Source organism: Mytilus californianus, unplaced genomic scaffold (assembly GCF_021869535.1).
Source record: "Mytilus californianus isolate M0D057914Y unplaced genomic scaffold, xbMytCali1.0.p SCAF_2, whole genome shotgun sequence".
Lineage (NCBI taxonomy): Eukaryota > Metazoa > Mollusca > Bivalvia > Mytilida > Mytilidae > Mytilus > Mytilus californianus.
The window spans coordinates 96,536,325-96,554,267 of record NW_026262668.1 but is presented as its reverse complement, the minus strand read 5'-3'; the positions used below and the strand labels follow the sequence as shown (position 1 = coordinate 96,554,267).

The 17,943-nt window shown below is 32.4% G+C and overlaps 1 protein-coding gene and 1 long non-coding RNA gene across 3 annotated transcripts in view; one reads left to right on the top strand and one right to left on the bottom strand.

Moving 5' to 3' along the window:
• LOC127730477 (secretin receptor-like) overlaps positions 1-8,578 on the top strand; it is a 131,885-nt gene extending 123,307 nt beyond the window's left edge. For both annotated transcript variants that reach the window (XM_052238903.1, XM_052238904.1), the window contains exons 13-15: positions 1,149-1,287; positions 4,671-4,712; positions 5,137-8,578. In XM_052238903.1, the coding sequence (XP_052094863.1) occupies positions 1,149-1,287; positions 4,671-4,712; positions 5,137-5,463 (508 nt within the window). In that variant the 3' untranslated portion in view covers positions 5,464-8,578. The remainder of the gene's footprint in view (positions 1-1,148; positions 1,288-4,670; positions 4,713-5,136) is intronic.
• Positions 8,579-8,706: 128 nt separating this feature from the next.
• On the bottom strand, positions 8,707-16,459 carry LOC127730508 (uncharacterized). Its single transcript, XR_007995132.1, has 3 exons — positions 14,967-16,459; positions 12,429-12,554; positions 8,707-9,524 (listed from the first exon to the last, which is right to left on the bottom strand). It is a non-coding gene; the product is annotated as an uncharacterized LOC127730508 (long non-coding RNA).
• Between the last annotated feature and the right edge of the window lie 1,484 nt (positions 16,460-17,943).

Here is a 17,943-nt window from a genome sequence, read left to right as displayed (position 1 = left end):
AGGCAAACGTTTTTGAAAATCAAAAACCCAATACAAACGTTGATGGAGCTGATCAAACAAATAAAAGGACCTAGATAATAGCAAAATCCGGACAAGGAATTAGTCTAATTTTAAATGATTTCTAAATTTTATAACTGCAAATTTCAATCAAACAAGACATGTATTTACAATTCTAAAACACATTAGATACTAAGTCTTCTGTGTGTTAAAACGAATAATGCAAAGCCAATATGAACTCACAACCACAATAATGTAAATTCATTAATTCATAAAACAAGCGATTTAAGAAAACTTTAGTTTAAATCAATTTAACTATCAATAACGATAACCATAACAACGAAGTATGACAATTCTGTTATGCAAGAAAATGCAAACTTTCAATGGAGGGAGCAACCAAAAACCATTAGTCAAATAAAACAGACAACACCTTGGCCAAAAAGAAAATTGAAGAAAATTGAAGAAAAGATAACAGTCCTTCAACACTACACACAAAACTTAAGATTTGAAAACACGAACCTTCCCCAATAATCAGATGCTTCGAAAGGTGAAGCAGTCCATATTTCACAAGTGGGACACATCGTGTTACTCATTGTAATTAAACGGTCGTTGATTAGTCGAAATGAATGATTTTACTATCGAACAAAAGAGGAAGTGGTTGTTGTTACAAGTGTTACACAGATATACCATAACTGTCAACAAAATCATCATGGCATTCGTAAAACTTTCAAAGCGATGACTTTACCATATTAAACCCTTGGTTCAAAAGCTTCTTAATAATAAACATTCCTCTAATAAGGTAATCATGATAGGAAACGTAATTCCTTGAATATCGTATCAACTCTGGGATGTATACTCCATGTACAGGCGCTATTGGAATGTTAATACATAGAAATCGAAAGATCGAAATGAGAAAAATTGAAATCTCCCGTTTTTGAAGTTTAAATCTCAACTTGCCAATTCCGAATTGTAATTCATATCAATTATGAAGCAAACTATAATCTAAGGTCTCACCTTCGCATTTAAGTTAAAGACAAAGATAAATATATTTCATGTTAACTAATTTATTTCTTCACACTTTATCAATTTGGAATGAACATTTAATCATAGTACATATTAATATAAAAACAGGAGTTTTTTCTATCTTTCAGGAGGCTGGCTAAATCAACAATGGTATTGATTCCATTATTTGGCGTGCATTATATTGTGTTTATAGGATTACCTGATAATGTCAGCAAAGAAGCAGAACTTGTCAAGTTATACTTTGAAATGTTCTTGAATTCAATACAAGTATGTTCTTATTCATATTTTTTTACTCTTTCGGACTTCGAGCATCGGTTACGATTAGTACATTTTGTGTGTCAAATGAGCTTTGACTTCTTTAAATTTAAGTTTAGTAGTTACTATCACTTGGTTAATACCACTGCTGATGTTCTGTATATGTTTAAATAAAATATCTAGCTCGGTAAATAGTACCTGACGTTACTTTGAAATTAATACTTAAGAAATCTTCAGATATCAACACGATTTGTAAATTATAAATTTAACTTTTTTTCATTATTTTTGAGATACTAATAATCGTTAGTACTTTTCGACTATGAATATATGGTTTCGAGCACATTTAAATCATGTCATTAATATTACTACCATTGGGTCGGTGTTATATATTGTCATTTTGTATTTATGTTATAACTTTTTCATTTGTACTTCTATTATTTGGTCGATGTTAAATCTTTTCAATCGTACTGCTACCATTGGTTCGGTGTTCTATCTCTTCATTGTGTTCTACCTGTGGGTCGGTGTTATATCTCTTCATTGTGTTCTACTACCTGTTGGTCGGTGTGATATCGTTATTGTGTACTACAACCATTGGGTTGGTGCAATATCTGGTCAAAAGTATTACTACCTGTGGGTTAGTGCAATATCTCGTCAACGATACTACTACCTGTGGGCATGTGTTATATCTCTACATTGTGTTTTCTACTTATGAGTCGGTGTTATACCTCTTCATTGTGTACTTCTACCGTTAGGTTGGTGCAATATCTCTTCAACGGTACTACTACCTGTGGGCAGGTGTTATATTATTCTGTATTACTACTTGTGGGTCGGTGTTATATATATTGGCATTGGTACTGCTACCACTGGGTCGGTGTAATATCTCTTCATTGTGTACACCTACCTGTTGGTCAATGTGTTATTCTGTCATTGTGTACTCTAACCTGTTGGTTGGTTTTGTATCTAATAATTGTGTATTAAAACTTGTGGGTTGATGGTATATCTTGTCATTGTGTACTATTACCTGTTGGTCAATGTAATATCGTTTAATTGTGTACTCCCACCTGTGGGTCGTTATCATTGTTTATTATATGACTATAAATTTTCTGTTTTCTCATTGGCTAAAAGCATAGGAAATCCCCTTTGATAAAGCATTATATTCACCGCGGCAAAAATCTCGAGAGGTTAATATAAGATTTAGAACAGCATCCGTGTACCTAAATATGGATATTCCAAGGAAACGTCAACGACTTAGGTTTATGATGTCATGTAAATTTCCGTTTTTTTTTCTTTTCTTCTTGTTTTCGGTGTATTTTTTCTCGTCTTCTTGTTTCGGTGTATTTGTTTAGTAAACCTCATTGAATATTTCAACTTATGAAAATTATCAACTGCAGAAGCAGCTGTTTAGATATTTAGTAAAAAAAACGAGAGCAGTTTTAAAAGTATCTTGAGCAAATACTAGAAAATTGGAGAAGGATAAAAAGTCATATAATAAAACAATTGTTGACTTTTGATTTCAGTTGATACAATGATTTATAAACCCCAGAGATATGACAATCACCCTCGGCCGTTGACCTCGGTACATTTAATATCTCTTGGGTTGATAAATCATTGTATCAACCTCATCAAAAGTCAATAATTGTATATTTTTACTACCTGTGGGTTGATGTTATGTCTTGTCATTATTTACTACCACCTGTGGGTTGGTGTTTAATCTTGTCATTATGTACTAATACGTGTTGGTTGGTGTTAAATCTCTCCATTGTGTAGTACTACCTGTATGTCAGTGTTATATCTTGTCATTGGGTATTAATACCTGTGGATTGATGTTAGTTTTGTCAATGTGTACTACTACCTGTTGGTCAATGTAACATCTTTTCATTGTGTACACCTTCCTGTGGGTCGGTGTTATGTCTTGTCATTATTTACTACTACCTGTTGGTTGGTGTTAAATCTCTACATTGTGTACTTCTACCTATATGTCGGTGTTATATCTTGTCTTTGGGTATTACTCGTGTGGATTGGTGTTAAATTTTGTCATTGTGTACTACTACCTGTTGGTCAATGTAATATCTTTTCATTGTGTATTCCTACAAGTGGGTCGGTGTTATATATTGTCAGTAGGTACTACTACCCGTGGGTCGGTGTTATACCTTGTCATTGTGTACTAATACCTGTGGGTTGATGTTGTCATGTCATTATTTACTACTTCATGTGAGTTGATGTTTAATCTATTCATTGTGTACTACTACCTGTGGGTCGCTGTTATATCTTGTCATTATGTACAACTACCTGTGGGTCAATGTAATATCTTTTCATTGTGTACTCCTACCTGTTGGTTGATGTTAAATCTCTTCATTGTGTACTACTACCTGTGGGCCAGTGTTATATTTGGTCATTGTGTACTGCTTCCTGTGAATCAGTGTAAAATCTTGTCATTGTGTACTACTACCTATATGTCGGTGTTATATCTTGTCATCGTGACCTACTACATGTGGTTTGATGTTAGATTTTGTCATGTGTACTACTTCCATTGGGTTGGTGTTTTATCTCTTCATTGTGTACTACTATCCCTAGATTTATGCTCTGTTTTTTATTGTCTTATTCTTCGCCTGAGGCGATGTTATATCTTGTCATTTTGTACTACAACTATTGGGTCGGTGTAACCACTCCTGACTTTTATGAAATCTGTCATACTTCATTATAATACTGGTATCTTCAATAAGTTTTTAGTGTGTATAATGTCCGATGTTAATGGTCAACTTTGCCTGAGGAAGTTTGAATCTTACTTTCTGACAAATTTCTAAATTTATCAACGGAAAATTTTAGAAAAATTGTGGCTTGATAATACCCTACGAAATTAACAGTCCACCAGCAGCGGAATTGTCGAAGTGGTAGAAAATGAGAATAACACTATATGAACTCACGATGGTTTTATTCACTTACAAGACAATATACTTTTCTGCAAGGTTAATTATAATCGCGTATACACCTTTTATATAGTTTAAACTGACGAATACTTTAATAAACACAAATCTTTTGTAATTATATTTTTAAAAATGATTTGTTAGAAATATTTTATTCTGGTTGATATATAATACATTGTTGTGTACTTCCCAAGTGAGACATTTAGTTACTTAGGCCGCATCGCAATAATGACCTGATGTTTTTAAAGCTAGCTTAAAAGGCGACGGTCCTGATGCATACCCACACATGTTCCTATATAATAATGAAAATACTTCGGTGTGTGTAGGTTCTTGATCTATGTTAAAAAAAAAGTGAAAATTGGTACCGTTAATGTTATTTTAAAAAAGGTACCGTTATCTTTATGGATTAGAAAATATAACAGAACCATCTTAGGCTATAGAAACATAGCATTTATCATTTCTCATTTACAGGGATTCGTTGTGACCTTGTTATTTTGCTTTCTGAATGGCGAGGTATGTTTTTACTTAAAATTGTATCAAATCTTCTTTCACAATTCAATTGTTTTCAAAAACATTATTTTTCAAATGAAACTATTGTATAAATTGTAATTCATCAACTGCTTTCTCTGCTTCTGTGAATACATATGCTATTTGTTTATGTACTAAAATTATGATCGTAAAAACAAAGTCTTAGTATCTAAATAGATTTATTCAATGCAAGATCTCAATTGTAAAACACTGACAAATCGTGACTGAACATATTGCACACAGATGTGTTGTTCATAAAACATATTCGTATTAATTATCGAATAAAAAACAGCAGCTAACATTTGAAATTCTACTATCATCATGGATATTAGTCATTTTGATTATCATTCCGCATTCATACAATGTTAATTGTTTATTTGAACAATTTATGAAAAGTTTAATATTGCAGGTGCAAACTGAAATAATAAAAACATGGAAAAGATTTAGACTCACGCATGGTCATGGTTCACTGAATGGACATCGAGATACAATGATGTCATATGTTTCACGTGGTAGAGGATCACTTGCCTCAAATTCAGTTTCAGAAGCTGAACAGCGAGACACAAGAAAATCGTCAGAATATGAGCTCAAACCATTAACTAATAAAAGTGTTCATTACGATCCAAATGAAAATCATAAAACAAACGGTCACGTAAATTGGCAGGAAGAAACTCAGCCAATGATTGAGCATCATTTAAGTAATTCAGAACATCATATTAACAGACCAAACGGTTGAAATATGTAATTTGTGTAGTTTATTGATTTATGTGTTCGGCAGCGAAAAATGATGTTGCGACAATATGCGACATTTGGGTATGACAATCAAGGTTCCTTGACTGAAATGAACCACAAACCCAGTGACGACTATACCGACAGATCGTATAACAATGCAGTCTTAATGAATATTGTAGAAATGTTAGTTTGGTATCAACAATTGAATGGAAGTAATCGTATTATAACCCCTTTCTAGGAGAGAGACTATATTGGAATCATCTTGTATGTCCGTCCGTTCGTCCAACAAATATTTTAGTCACACTTTTCTCATGTTTTACTGAACAAAATGACTTAATATTTGGTCAGCATCTTGACAGTCGTAAGGTTTAACGTTTGAGCTTACGGTCATCAAACTGTGCTCAGGACTCGGAAAACAAAATGTGTGATCAAAACATCAAATCTAGTAATTTGATTTCTGAATCTGGGCACGATAATCGTACTCAATATTTTATGACCGCAACTCCTGATCTGACACATATCTACTTCCTGATTGCCGAAACTTTCGATTTTTTTTAATATGTTAAATGGAATCAATAGTTTTTGTCACTCATTTCTCCACTACTGCTACATAGAATGACTTCGTATCAGCGACTCTTTTCACAAAAATTCTTACGACTAAAATTGATCGTAAGTTATACTGAAATGTGTATGACTTACGAGTATTTTTACTCTTAAGATTTTTTGTGAAAAGAGCCGCTGGTCTACATCTTGCCAGTGATTACTTGTAACGTGTAATCGCTTTTATGATCTGACATATACACTTCCTGTTTCCGATACTTTGAATGACGGGTGGGAGAATAATTACCACGACAACGCTGTCAACTTCTTCTTTATTTTTATCATCAGTTTTTCTAAAAACACCCGAATTAAATCTATCTTCATAAATTTTTGTTATCCAAAATTGTGATATTAAGGATTCTCTAAAACCGTTATTCTTGCGCTCAAGTGCTAGGTTTTGAATTGAGATTTCTATTTATTTTGATGTATATCGCAGTGAATTAACACTTTTTGTCGTGATCCGCATTCTGTGCACAATATTGGTACCATGTAATGTTGTTGACACATGGGGAACATTTCTCCGTAAATATTTAAAGTTTTCCATGTCTTGTTTATCGTCTAGCACCCGAATTAAATATATCTTCATATATTTTTGTTATCCAAAATTGTGATATTAAGGATTCTCTAAAACCGTTATTCTTGCGCTCAAGTGCTAGGTTTTGAATTGAGATTTCTATTTATTTTGATTTATATCGCAGTGAATTAACACTTTGTGTCGTGATCCGCATTCTGTGTATAATATTGGTACCATGTAATGTTGTTGACACATGGGGAAAATTTCTCCGTAAATATTTAAAGTTTTCCATGTCTTGTTTATCGTCTAGCAATGATCATTTTAAGCGAAAACCAGATACAAAAAAATATAAAATGCGTTGATTTTATTTTCATGTAACTATATATTATCGTATCATGAGGAATCATTTTGGCGATGTACAATAATTCAGTTAAGAAAAAAATATTAAATTCTAAAGATCACGAGAAATATTTTGAAATGATTTATTCGTGTAGATTTATACTAAACAATTATATAAATACTTAATTTATTATGAATCATGATAGTCACTTTGCGCAAATTGGAGTTTCTTTTTAAAAACTCAATTTTTATACCGTAATGTCCTTGACTAGTCTGAACAGTTTGGAATTCGGATAATTATACCCGAAATAAATAATAATAAAGTCACTTTTAGAATACGGATTGAAAATGTTCAATTTTAAGTAAATCCGGTTTCTTTGTTGTTAAAAAAACTAAAATCAAGACAAAACTGTGAAAACCCCTTATTCAATAGAGCTAATACCCTAAGGGATACATTTTTATATTTCCTTATTCATTGTATAGTGTTTTACTTGCATATCCTTTAATTTACATGTAGTTGATGTTAGAATATTCTATATGTCTTACGTTTTCCACGTTTTAAGTTTCTTTATTGAAGTTTTTTTAAGGAAATTTTTGAATTGAAAAAAACAATATTGAAAGATGCAGAAGTGTTTACTGCAACTTAAAACATTTCATGTTCCAAAACGATAACATACAAATTATAGTTTGACAAAATACAGAAATTTTATACATTTCTTTTATCATAAATTGACTGTCCTTTATATTGTAAATAAATCCATAAATTCACCAAAAAGCAAGTTTCATAATTTCAGCATGTTGATAGAGATGCAAATTAATACAAACATGATATGCATGTAATATAAAATGCACAAGTGTGATTATTTTTACCAAAGGTTAGGATTGAGGCTTAAAACTGAGCGAGTTGATTACACAAAAAGGCACTCTTCATCATAGCCTTTACTTTGAAGATTATTCCAAAATTGTCAAGTTCAGTAAACAGAGAATAAGTCATTATCCTAAACGTATGTCATGTCGTAAGATGCATAGTTACTATATATGTGTAAAAATGTGAGAAGTACGCAGGAAGAAAGCTTTAAAAGAAAGCATTAATTATGCAAAATAGGAAACCATTTTCGGTTCTCATTTCACGCCAGCCATTATACGATAACCCTGGACAATCAGGTAAGTATTTTATGATCACATTTCATGCTACCAACTTTTTAAATGACAATAACATTATTTATAGCGAACCTGTAAGCAGATTGTCTACCGACAAAAGAACTACAAATGTAACAATTAGAATAAAGGTCTTATATAGGTAACTGGCTGCCTACTGGCAGTCAACATTATCGTTTTGAATATGATTATATAGATACCTTTCCAAAATCAAACTACGAAGTTTCCTGGATCTCATCCTACAATCATCATTCCAGGATACTTTTATTGAAAGTGTAGCGTATCAGTCCTATTTTCATTTTGTGATATTGTTTTATTTTTTTATTTGTATTTATGTACTGGTATACACTGTTTTGAATTTAGAAACTAAATACATTTTGAATGAATAATTGTGTATTTTACTGTTTCGTTGATTACCAAAAAAATGAATATCAAACCAAATAGAAATGAACCGATGCTGGGTATTGCATTACACACTTTGCATCAATTAAAGTTTCTCAGTCAAGGGCATCCTTGAAACAGTTATTTGTAGCACACTTGGCCTTTTTTCTCAAAACTTGCCGTCCATCGTTTATCGTCCGTCGTCGTCGTCCGTTAGCTTTAACACTACTTGACCAAATCTAACCAAACTTGGCTTAGTTTAAACATATTTTATATATTCAAAGTAAAATGGATTGGACACAAGCAAACCAAAATTATGAAGTCCACTCCGCATTACTATATCTAACAATACAATGTTAATATGAGCATGCAGTATTTCTTATACGAATATCTTAATAATAGTATATTATAGGCTCCAAAGTCACACATTTTGGAGATGTTTCCTAAATTCGGTAATTTTGTGCATTTTCCGAACATTAAAGCTTTAAGTAAACCTTGGCCGCAACCTACGATCCAAAATGTTCTGTACCAAAACGTGCCATGATTTTTATTGAATTCCTAGACACAAAAAATTGCTGGATCAGGGATGACGGCCAAAGTAAATTAGCTAAAAACGGTTATAAAATTAGATGTTACAACACAAATAATGCACATTTAACATGATCGTAACTTATAATTTTGTGGTGCCAAAAAGAAGTTATTATGTATTAATACTAATATCACAACTATTTTGATGTGAAATTAGAAACATTTAGCCTGAAAAAAAACTTTTTATCTATTTTAGCCTTTCGTGAACCTAGTCCTTAAGTGATAACCAAAATAAAATAAATGATATCACTACGAACAAGAAAATTACTGTTACAGTGAATACTACAAAAAAAGAAATAGAAAAACATTAGTGTATGACGTTCTTATTTACTGAGTTGGACTACAACAGTACGGGAATAATGTACTTGAGCAACATGTAAATTCAGTCGTGGTTGTATCTAACGCATCATCACTGGGTTTACAATCATCCTTCTTACTGACACATATTCTTTCTGATCCAGGCTGCTCGCACTTTGTATTTACATCTGAAATGACATTTTTACGAAAAGAGATTTGACCAACTTGTAGTATCGAAATATTTTATTAAAAGAATATGTTAACATATTAAGAGTTCTTCAGCGCAAATAATAGTATTTATGATGAAAATTCTTATACACAATTAAAAGTTTACCAAGGTTACATCGAAAGACACATGGAACCAAAATGAATTCGTTTGTATCCGAAAATTTATACATAGCTTTGCTTTCGATTAAAGATTGATTTTGATTAGATGATGGAAGTGTTTAACGACCTTGACTGGCTTTACAGTCCTCGCATGGTCGTCTCGGGGCCCGAAGGCGATTGGTGAGCGTTTAAATATTTTCATGCGTGACGATGGAAAGTTGGAAAGGACAGCCGCAATTTTGGTTTTGGTAAGATCTTTTTGGTTTGTTGACTATTTTGTTGTTGTTTACTGCCTTCACAATGGCTGCTTTCAGGGCCAGGTTGGTCAGCTTGGCAGCCCACTAACCACGATGATGAAGTACTGGTGGATGAGTCTCGGACATAGTATTGACGATGACAGGAAGCTTTATCAGGACCAAAGTCGTAAGACAGTGAAATGGCGGTCCATTATCCAACACATACGATACAGACCCTCGGACGTCAGTCGGCATAATATGTCCCCCATAATAATGGGTGTTACGGACCATATGCTAACGCGGGTATTTACGCGAAACTTCAAGTTGATCCATCAATCAGTAAACCAAAATCGAAGATAGCGGATAAAGAGGAGCTGACCCAGCACGTCCTTTCAGCTGTAAGGGTTGATTGATGAATGATTTTTTTTTTATTAGGAAAACCTTTCCTTACTCCTATTGTTTAACATACGTGAAGATACACAATATTTGCTAATTTCTATCAAATTGCTGTTCCAAGACACCCATACAATTTTATGTAGCTATAAAACAATGTGTTAGTATCTATAATTATAAACACACTTCGAGATGTGACAGTTTGAATCTGAGTAAAGACTTTTTGTTTTAATATTAGCCTTGTGGTGAAATATATCGATGATATTGATCCTACAATGTATCTCGTTCTATGACGGTTGCTTATAAATGTCGTTGTTCATGCGGAAAAATATATTGTAGATATTGTGATTAATGATCTGTGGTCTCTACTTTTTGACAAATCAATAGTTAGGGAGCTACCATTTGATTTTAATGGGGGGTGAGGGGGGGGGGGGGCTAGGATGAAAAATTGTCATCTTGCCTTTTTTTTTTTGCCAAGTTGCTCATCCTGCCTTTTTTTTTACTCAAAACTCCTGTCCTGTCTTTTTTCAAATTTCATCCTAGCCCCCCCCCCCCCCTCCCCATAAAAATGAAATGGTAGCTCCCTTAGAAGCATGTTATGAATGTGTGTGTACTTTATCATATACATTTACTATCGTCGTATTTCTGTAAGAATACTTTTTTTTTCGATCCTCGAGATACAATATTTGCTTGTTTACAAATTTTATATCTTTCTCTGTATAAATATCAAAACGATTTGGAAATCGGAAAATCGCTGCAGGAAATCGAGTTATTCCATATTGATATTATTTGAGTAGGTTTTCCAATACGAATTGGATTTTGAATAAAACAACATATATTATTCGAAAAGTGATATTCATCACGCTAAACGTCACGTGCTTTTACATATAAAGTTATGGTAAAATATTTGATGTACCATTGGTTTTGGTAAATAAAAGACGTATTTCGAATTCAATCGCTTTCCCGTAAATTTCATATATCACAATGCTTATGTTATTACGTCACAGTAAGAACCAAATTTTCGATGACGTTGTTTAACCTGTTGTAACGCATTCATAAACACAACTCGAGATTGGTGTATTGTCATTTATTTGTATCTCTCAGAAAATGAAATCGCACAATTACTGTCTTTTGTTTCAGTAAATACATGTATGTGGTTTAATTGAGTTTTGGAAAAAAAGAATTGATATTCACACATTTACCTCATCAAAAAAACAGTAATGTATGCTAGAATAATATGACTATAAAAAAAAATTCTCATTGGATAAAAACGTAGAGAATCTCCTTTAATAAAACGTTATTCAACGCGGGAAAAATCACGAGAGGTTAAAATAAGATTTGGCATAGCTAATGTGTACCTATAAATAGTTTTTTTCCTAGGCAACGCCAATAACGTAGGCTTGTTACACCATGCAAATTCTCATTTTTCTTCTTTTTTTTTCGATTTATTATTTTTTTTAATCACATTGAAAATTTCATTCAATTTAGCAACTATCAAAGCAGATAATATATTCAGTATGAAAGGAGCAGTTAACTATATCATGAGCAAATATTAGGAATTGGAGATGGATACAAAAGTAATATAATAAAACAATTGTTGACTTTTGATATCAGTTGATACAATGATTTAAATAGCAACCCCATAGATAAGACATTCACCATCGGTCGTTAGCCTCGGTGAATATCATATCTCAGGGTTGATAAATTATTTTATTACATCGGTTGCAATGAATTACCGTGATTTCCCAGTGAAATACAAACCGTTAATTTCACATGTGAAATAAACACGGTTATTTCACTACTCTGACGTCATACAACAATAGGTGTTGTCAAGACGCATCAAAGCAAATTGTGAATGCGTTGAAAAAGATATAGTTCCTTACATTTTCTACTTTAATTCCATTAAAAAGCCCATTGTCAATGTAATAAAAAGAATAACTAATCAAAGAATTCAAATATCGAAAACTATTCAACTCGTGACCAAACAACACTGATAATTACTTTTGAAAATTGATATTCACTTCGAACGTTGGCCTCAGTGAATATCCGTTTTTCAAAAGTAAACAAAACCACATATTTACCTCATCAAAAGACAGTTTATTATTTCTAAATAAAAAAAAAACTCGGTATACTCACTAGAGCATGTTTCGATGCAACATACGTTTTTACCACAACATTTTCCGTCAGGTAGTGGTACATTATCACCACTACAAGATCTTCTACACTTTCCTCCCATTCTTCGGCAATTCGGACGCTTTGATTCTAAAATGCAAAAAACAACAGAAGGAAATGAAAATAGCACTTAATAAATTGTTTCCAAGCCTTCATCAGGAACGCTCAAAGTAAAAACAATACAAAAACTTAAGCAAAGAAGACATATCAAATTACTGTCAAAGTCACAATTATTTTTTAATATACAAGTGGCTACAGTAAAATGCATGTTGTTGATATTCAATATAGTAATGGTCATTAATAAACAATTGTTTAGCAGAAATACAGTTATACATTGCAAACAAAATATCATTTTTGTCAGCTAAATTTTTTTTCTTGACCAAAAAAATGACATGGAAAATGTACCAAGGATTCGAGTTCATTTGCAGAATTTCTAACTTAAGATTTGTGATAAAGGTAATTTATTCAGAACATCATGAAAGAATTACACAACTGACAGTTATGGACAATTATGTAATAAAACAAAACTGAATAAATGACAATTGCAAAGGTGAGGAATAAATACCGCCACCCATCATTAAACAAATTACAAAATATAAACGAACACATTTTATACAATCAACAGTAGATATTATATGATAATAAAAATATACTAATTAAGTAATCAGGGTGTAGAAGGGAGGGAAATTGAAAATCTTTACTTTTCTGGCAAAACAAAAATAGTGTCTGGTAGCATTCAGTGCAATTGCGAGAATGCGGGCGCAACTAGACGCTTGTGAAGAGTAAGCATGCACTTTATCCTCTTTGGTCAATTAAAATATTTATAGCCAATGATATTTAATATTGACCCTGATCATGCCATGACCATGCTGACCTTGACTGGCCGTAATCAAAAACTTGCATTATTCCTAGACAAAGCCCAAGGAAATTTCCGGTTTCATATTACAACATTGATGAGAAACAAAACCTATACAAGTTGTAACTGTATAAAAATTTCCTGCAAAAAATGATTTCATTACCACAAAAATGATTTTTTTGTCAGCTAAAATTTTCTTCTTTACCTAAAAACAAATGACATGGAAATTGTACCAAGGATTCGAGTTCATTTGCAGAATATCTAACTCAAGCTTTGTGATAAAGGTCATTTATTCAGGATATCATAAAAGAGGTAAGAGGTAAGAATGCAATCAGGGAAAATGCTGTAACATTTTTCCACCTTCATTGCTGGAAATTTTTCACTTAATCTTGGGATCAGTATTTTTTCTAATAATTTACTGGTCCAAAACCCCTCACTTTATGTAATTTTTCTACCACATACTTTTTTTTTATTTCTGTCAAAGCTATAAATTGTGTGTAGTATTATAGTTTAAAATCAATGTATTTTTTTTAAACTGAATGTAATAATTGGCAATTTCCCTTGCATTATCCATGATTTCTAGATCATTATAAAAAAAAACAAATTGGAATATTTCGATTAAATAAAGATTTACCAAGACAGACATACATTCTGTAATACTTTCTCTCACTGTTTAGGTCATGAATCTTGACAGGTGCCCTCATTCCAATGATTATAATTATAATTTCCAAGACAATTTTCATATTTACACATTTTCTATCGCATACGGATAAATTATTGGATATTATGCACAAGAAACAATGTTTCCCTTACTAAAATTGAGCGAAATGCTTATTTTCACTCGTTTCTGATCAGCCGTTTCTTGGACGACTTTTCATTCGATTTATCTCCCTTTGGTCGGTCACTAATTTTGGACCAGTTGAATCTGGGAACAGTATGTCAATATATATGTTCCTGGTTGAATTGACACACGAATTGACACACGGCTGGTTCACCTGGCGAGTTTTGGTAGCAAAAGACATTTCATGTTCATAACATCAGAAAGTATCATCCCTCTTAAGGAAAATACGTTACCATTCCGTGTGTCATTTCAATTTACATTTATTTACTGAGTAGTGTCACGGCCGCGTCACGTTTTTTTCATCTTTGCCAATAAATAATCAAGGAAATTCTACATTTTCATTCTTAAAAGAATAACGTTATGAAAGTTTGAAACCTGGCGTATCAAATGATATATTTGTTTTAGCATGGTAAATACTTAAAATATCTTTACGCCGTCGATTTCGTCCATTGCCGTTGCTAAAAAATGTCATTTTTTTTAACTGAAAATCACGTGACCAGAATAATAAAATCGACGCCATTATGAGATTTGCTGTCCGGCTGTAATCGTAAAGCGACGAAATGTGCGCATATTTTTGACTAAAAAAAATCGGAAAACTTGAAAATGAAAAATTGGTTGTTAAATCAATCAAAAAGTACCATCCAGAAAACTATTCACTTCACGAATTCTCCGCTTTCTAAACTTTTTCCAGTAGCCCTACGATCCAAATTTTTTTTCTAATTTTTTTTTTATTGTTTTCGGGTTAGTTAATTTGCATTCTATTGAACAAATTATATATAACTATCTAGAGTTTGTTAAGTGTTACCTGATAGAACTGCAGATATTACAAGGACCAGCAATATATACTGTTTACCACACATATTTCGGACTTTCGGACTACAATTTCTACAAGAAATGAAAAATGTTGGAAGTACAGACGTGTAAATATACTGATATTGAAAAATTGGAAATCGATACGTGTAGTCCGTTTTAGCTGAAATCGATGTGTGTGGTCTGTTTTAGCTGAAATCGATGTGTGTGGTCTGTTTTAGCAGAAATCGATGTGTGTGGTCTGTATTAGCTAAAACCATCACGTGAAAAGAAACTCGTCATCTCCCACTTCAAGTACAGAACCTAGATACTGTTATAATTGATTGATAAAGCGCATGTGACATTTTCTCAAAGAAACAATAAAATATCTAACCTATTTACAATTTCACATTGTGTTGAGATATTTAAGTGTTGTCGTTGTCGATGATATTGAATTGATTTTGTTTTTGGAGATTTGATACATAACAGCAAGTTTTGCTGTCCGATTGTTGATACATGTATCTATGATCCTATATCGTGTTGATACTTAAAGTTTGGTATATAATGAACGTATGATTATTTCAGACTGCTTACAATTAATCCGTTCGATGTGTACTGATTGATACTTTACTGAGGTAAACCATTGTTCAGCCCATTCACATTCTTTGTTTACCTGTCCCAGTCCATGAACCTTTGGTCCAGGGATTGTCGTTTGCCGGCGTGTGTCATATTTTAAATCGTTTAAAGGTTTTAGTGTAAATCGTAAATCGTGAGTTTTTATTGCTCGTTTTCGCTAACTTCAACGGTTTTTAGATAGCTTGTTTACACCATTGTTCTTTGGTCTATTTGATGACATGTGTCTGATTGGAAATCATGTCATATCTGCTTTTTAATATGGCTTACTACTTTTCACCTAATCTAATTGTTAAAATAATAAATTGTATGTACACATGGTACATGGAATATTAATATGTATGTGTCATGGCATGAAGTACTTACTGACTTTTAACACATTTAAAACATATGTTTCAGGTATCGATTCAATGGTTAATTGTACACATGTACAAGTAGGCCAGTAATAAATATGTTTTTAACTTCTTAGAACTTAATCTAGAACATGTATCTGTGTATACAAGAGAAATTCTTTCTTTAGATTATTTGATCTAGCAACTCTTTCAGACAAAAACAAGTTCGACACGAGGCCTTAAACTAAACGTTCAACTTCCAACTTGTGACTGTAACAACCCAAATAGTCAAACATACACCACTTGACATATTTTACAATCCGACTACGCTGGTTTATGTAATTTATCAAATACTTATCCAAAAGTATACAGTGATTCAAAATTAAATTTTTCTGACATGAATACAGTAAAGAAACATCTGACAAAACTTTCTCAGACATGAATACAGTAAACTAACATCTGACAAAACTTTCTCAGAATACAGTAAACCAAGATCTGACAAAACTCTCTCAGACATGAATACAGAACATCGACATCTGACATGAATACAGTAAACAGACATATGTAAAACTCTCTCAGACATGAATACAGTAAACCAATATCTGACATGAATACAGTAAACCACTATCTGACATGAATACAGTAAACCACTATCTGACATGAATACAGTAAACCAACATCTGAAAAATATCTATGAAACACATTCATTTCAGGATATTCATAATATTTATGTTCGACAGATTCAACCAATCCACATTTTGATTATAAACGATAGGTATGAGACGATGTTCAATGAAGTTTCTTGTACCGAAAATAAAAATTTCATACATAAAAACCAGGAATTACCAAAAATATTGGACAGTAAAACAGCCCGAAACAACCGCCAATTCCCGAATTCTCCTATAATATAGACTTAGAAATAGAAACAATCAACAACAAACAAACCAGTTTGAAAATAGCCTGACTTGGTACTGGCTCAAACGTGATGGGATTAAACCAGGCAACGTGCCTACTGTACAACCTCCCTCTTTTGCCTATCTAGACAATATTTTGTAAAAGTTTAACACATAAAAAACAAAAACAAAAAAAAACACAAATAGACAAGTTTTCAATAAGTTAACCACTAACTAAAAGAAGGACACAAACATTTCAAAAATCGGTGTCAAAATGTACTCGCTACTAGATGAAGCTAGCTAAAATAACTGTTTGGATACTGCCGCCCATAAATACAAGGAAACACAAAAACAAAAAAATCAGAAATCACACTCCTAACAGGAATTCATTCTATGTCACGTCTACTGTAGATTGTATTTTTTGCTGAATTGGGTGTAAATTGCTTAAGAGACCTGTTTCCTACGGAAATCTGATTTAGATCAGAAGTATTTCATCTACACAATCCTTAATACTGCCAGAGACATATATGTAATCGATTGAATTATATGTCTCTGATACTGCTGATATACAAAAAGAGAGGCGAAAGATACCAGAGGGACAGTCAAACTCACAAATGGTGTCTTATTTAAAGCCCATAATATGTGAAGGACTGTCAGATCATTACAAGTCTCAATTATGTTTAATTTTGGTTTATATATATTTAGACTGGGGGAACATATTCTGATAATATGCCATAAATTCAGTTCGATATATCTAGGGATTTTGAAACAGCAACTTTTTGAAGGACAGGTGTCTCATATTTTAAATGTCAAAATATAGACCTAAAAGTCTGAATTTTATTGCTTAGTTATCATCTCTGTTAAATTTATTCCTACCAACCAGGACAGCTTCGGTTTAAAAAAAGGTTAGGTTTCTATCAAGAACATGATTGATATCTCTTCAAAAGTCTTTGAGAGTATTTAACGCTTTCATCAGAACCTTCACATCAACAAGAAAAAGGTTATTCATCAGCTGATTGTTAGATCTTTATTTTCAATGTTTCCCATACTTATATCGGATATCTGTGTGCTATTTATCTGTTTATATGACATATTAGTATGTTAATCGTAAGAATTTCCATTGACAAAAGAAATC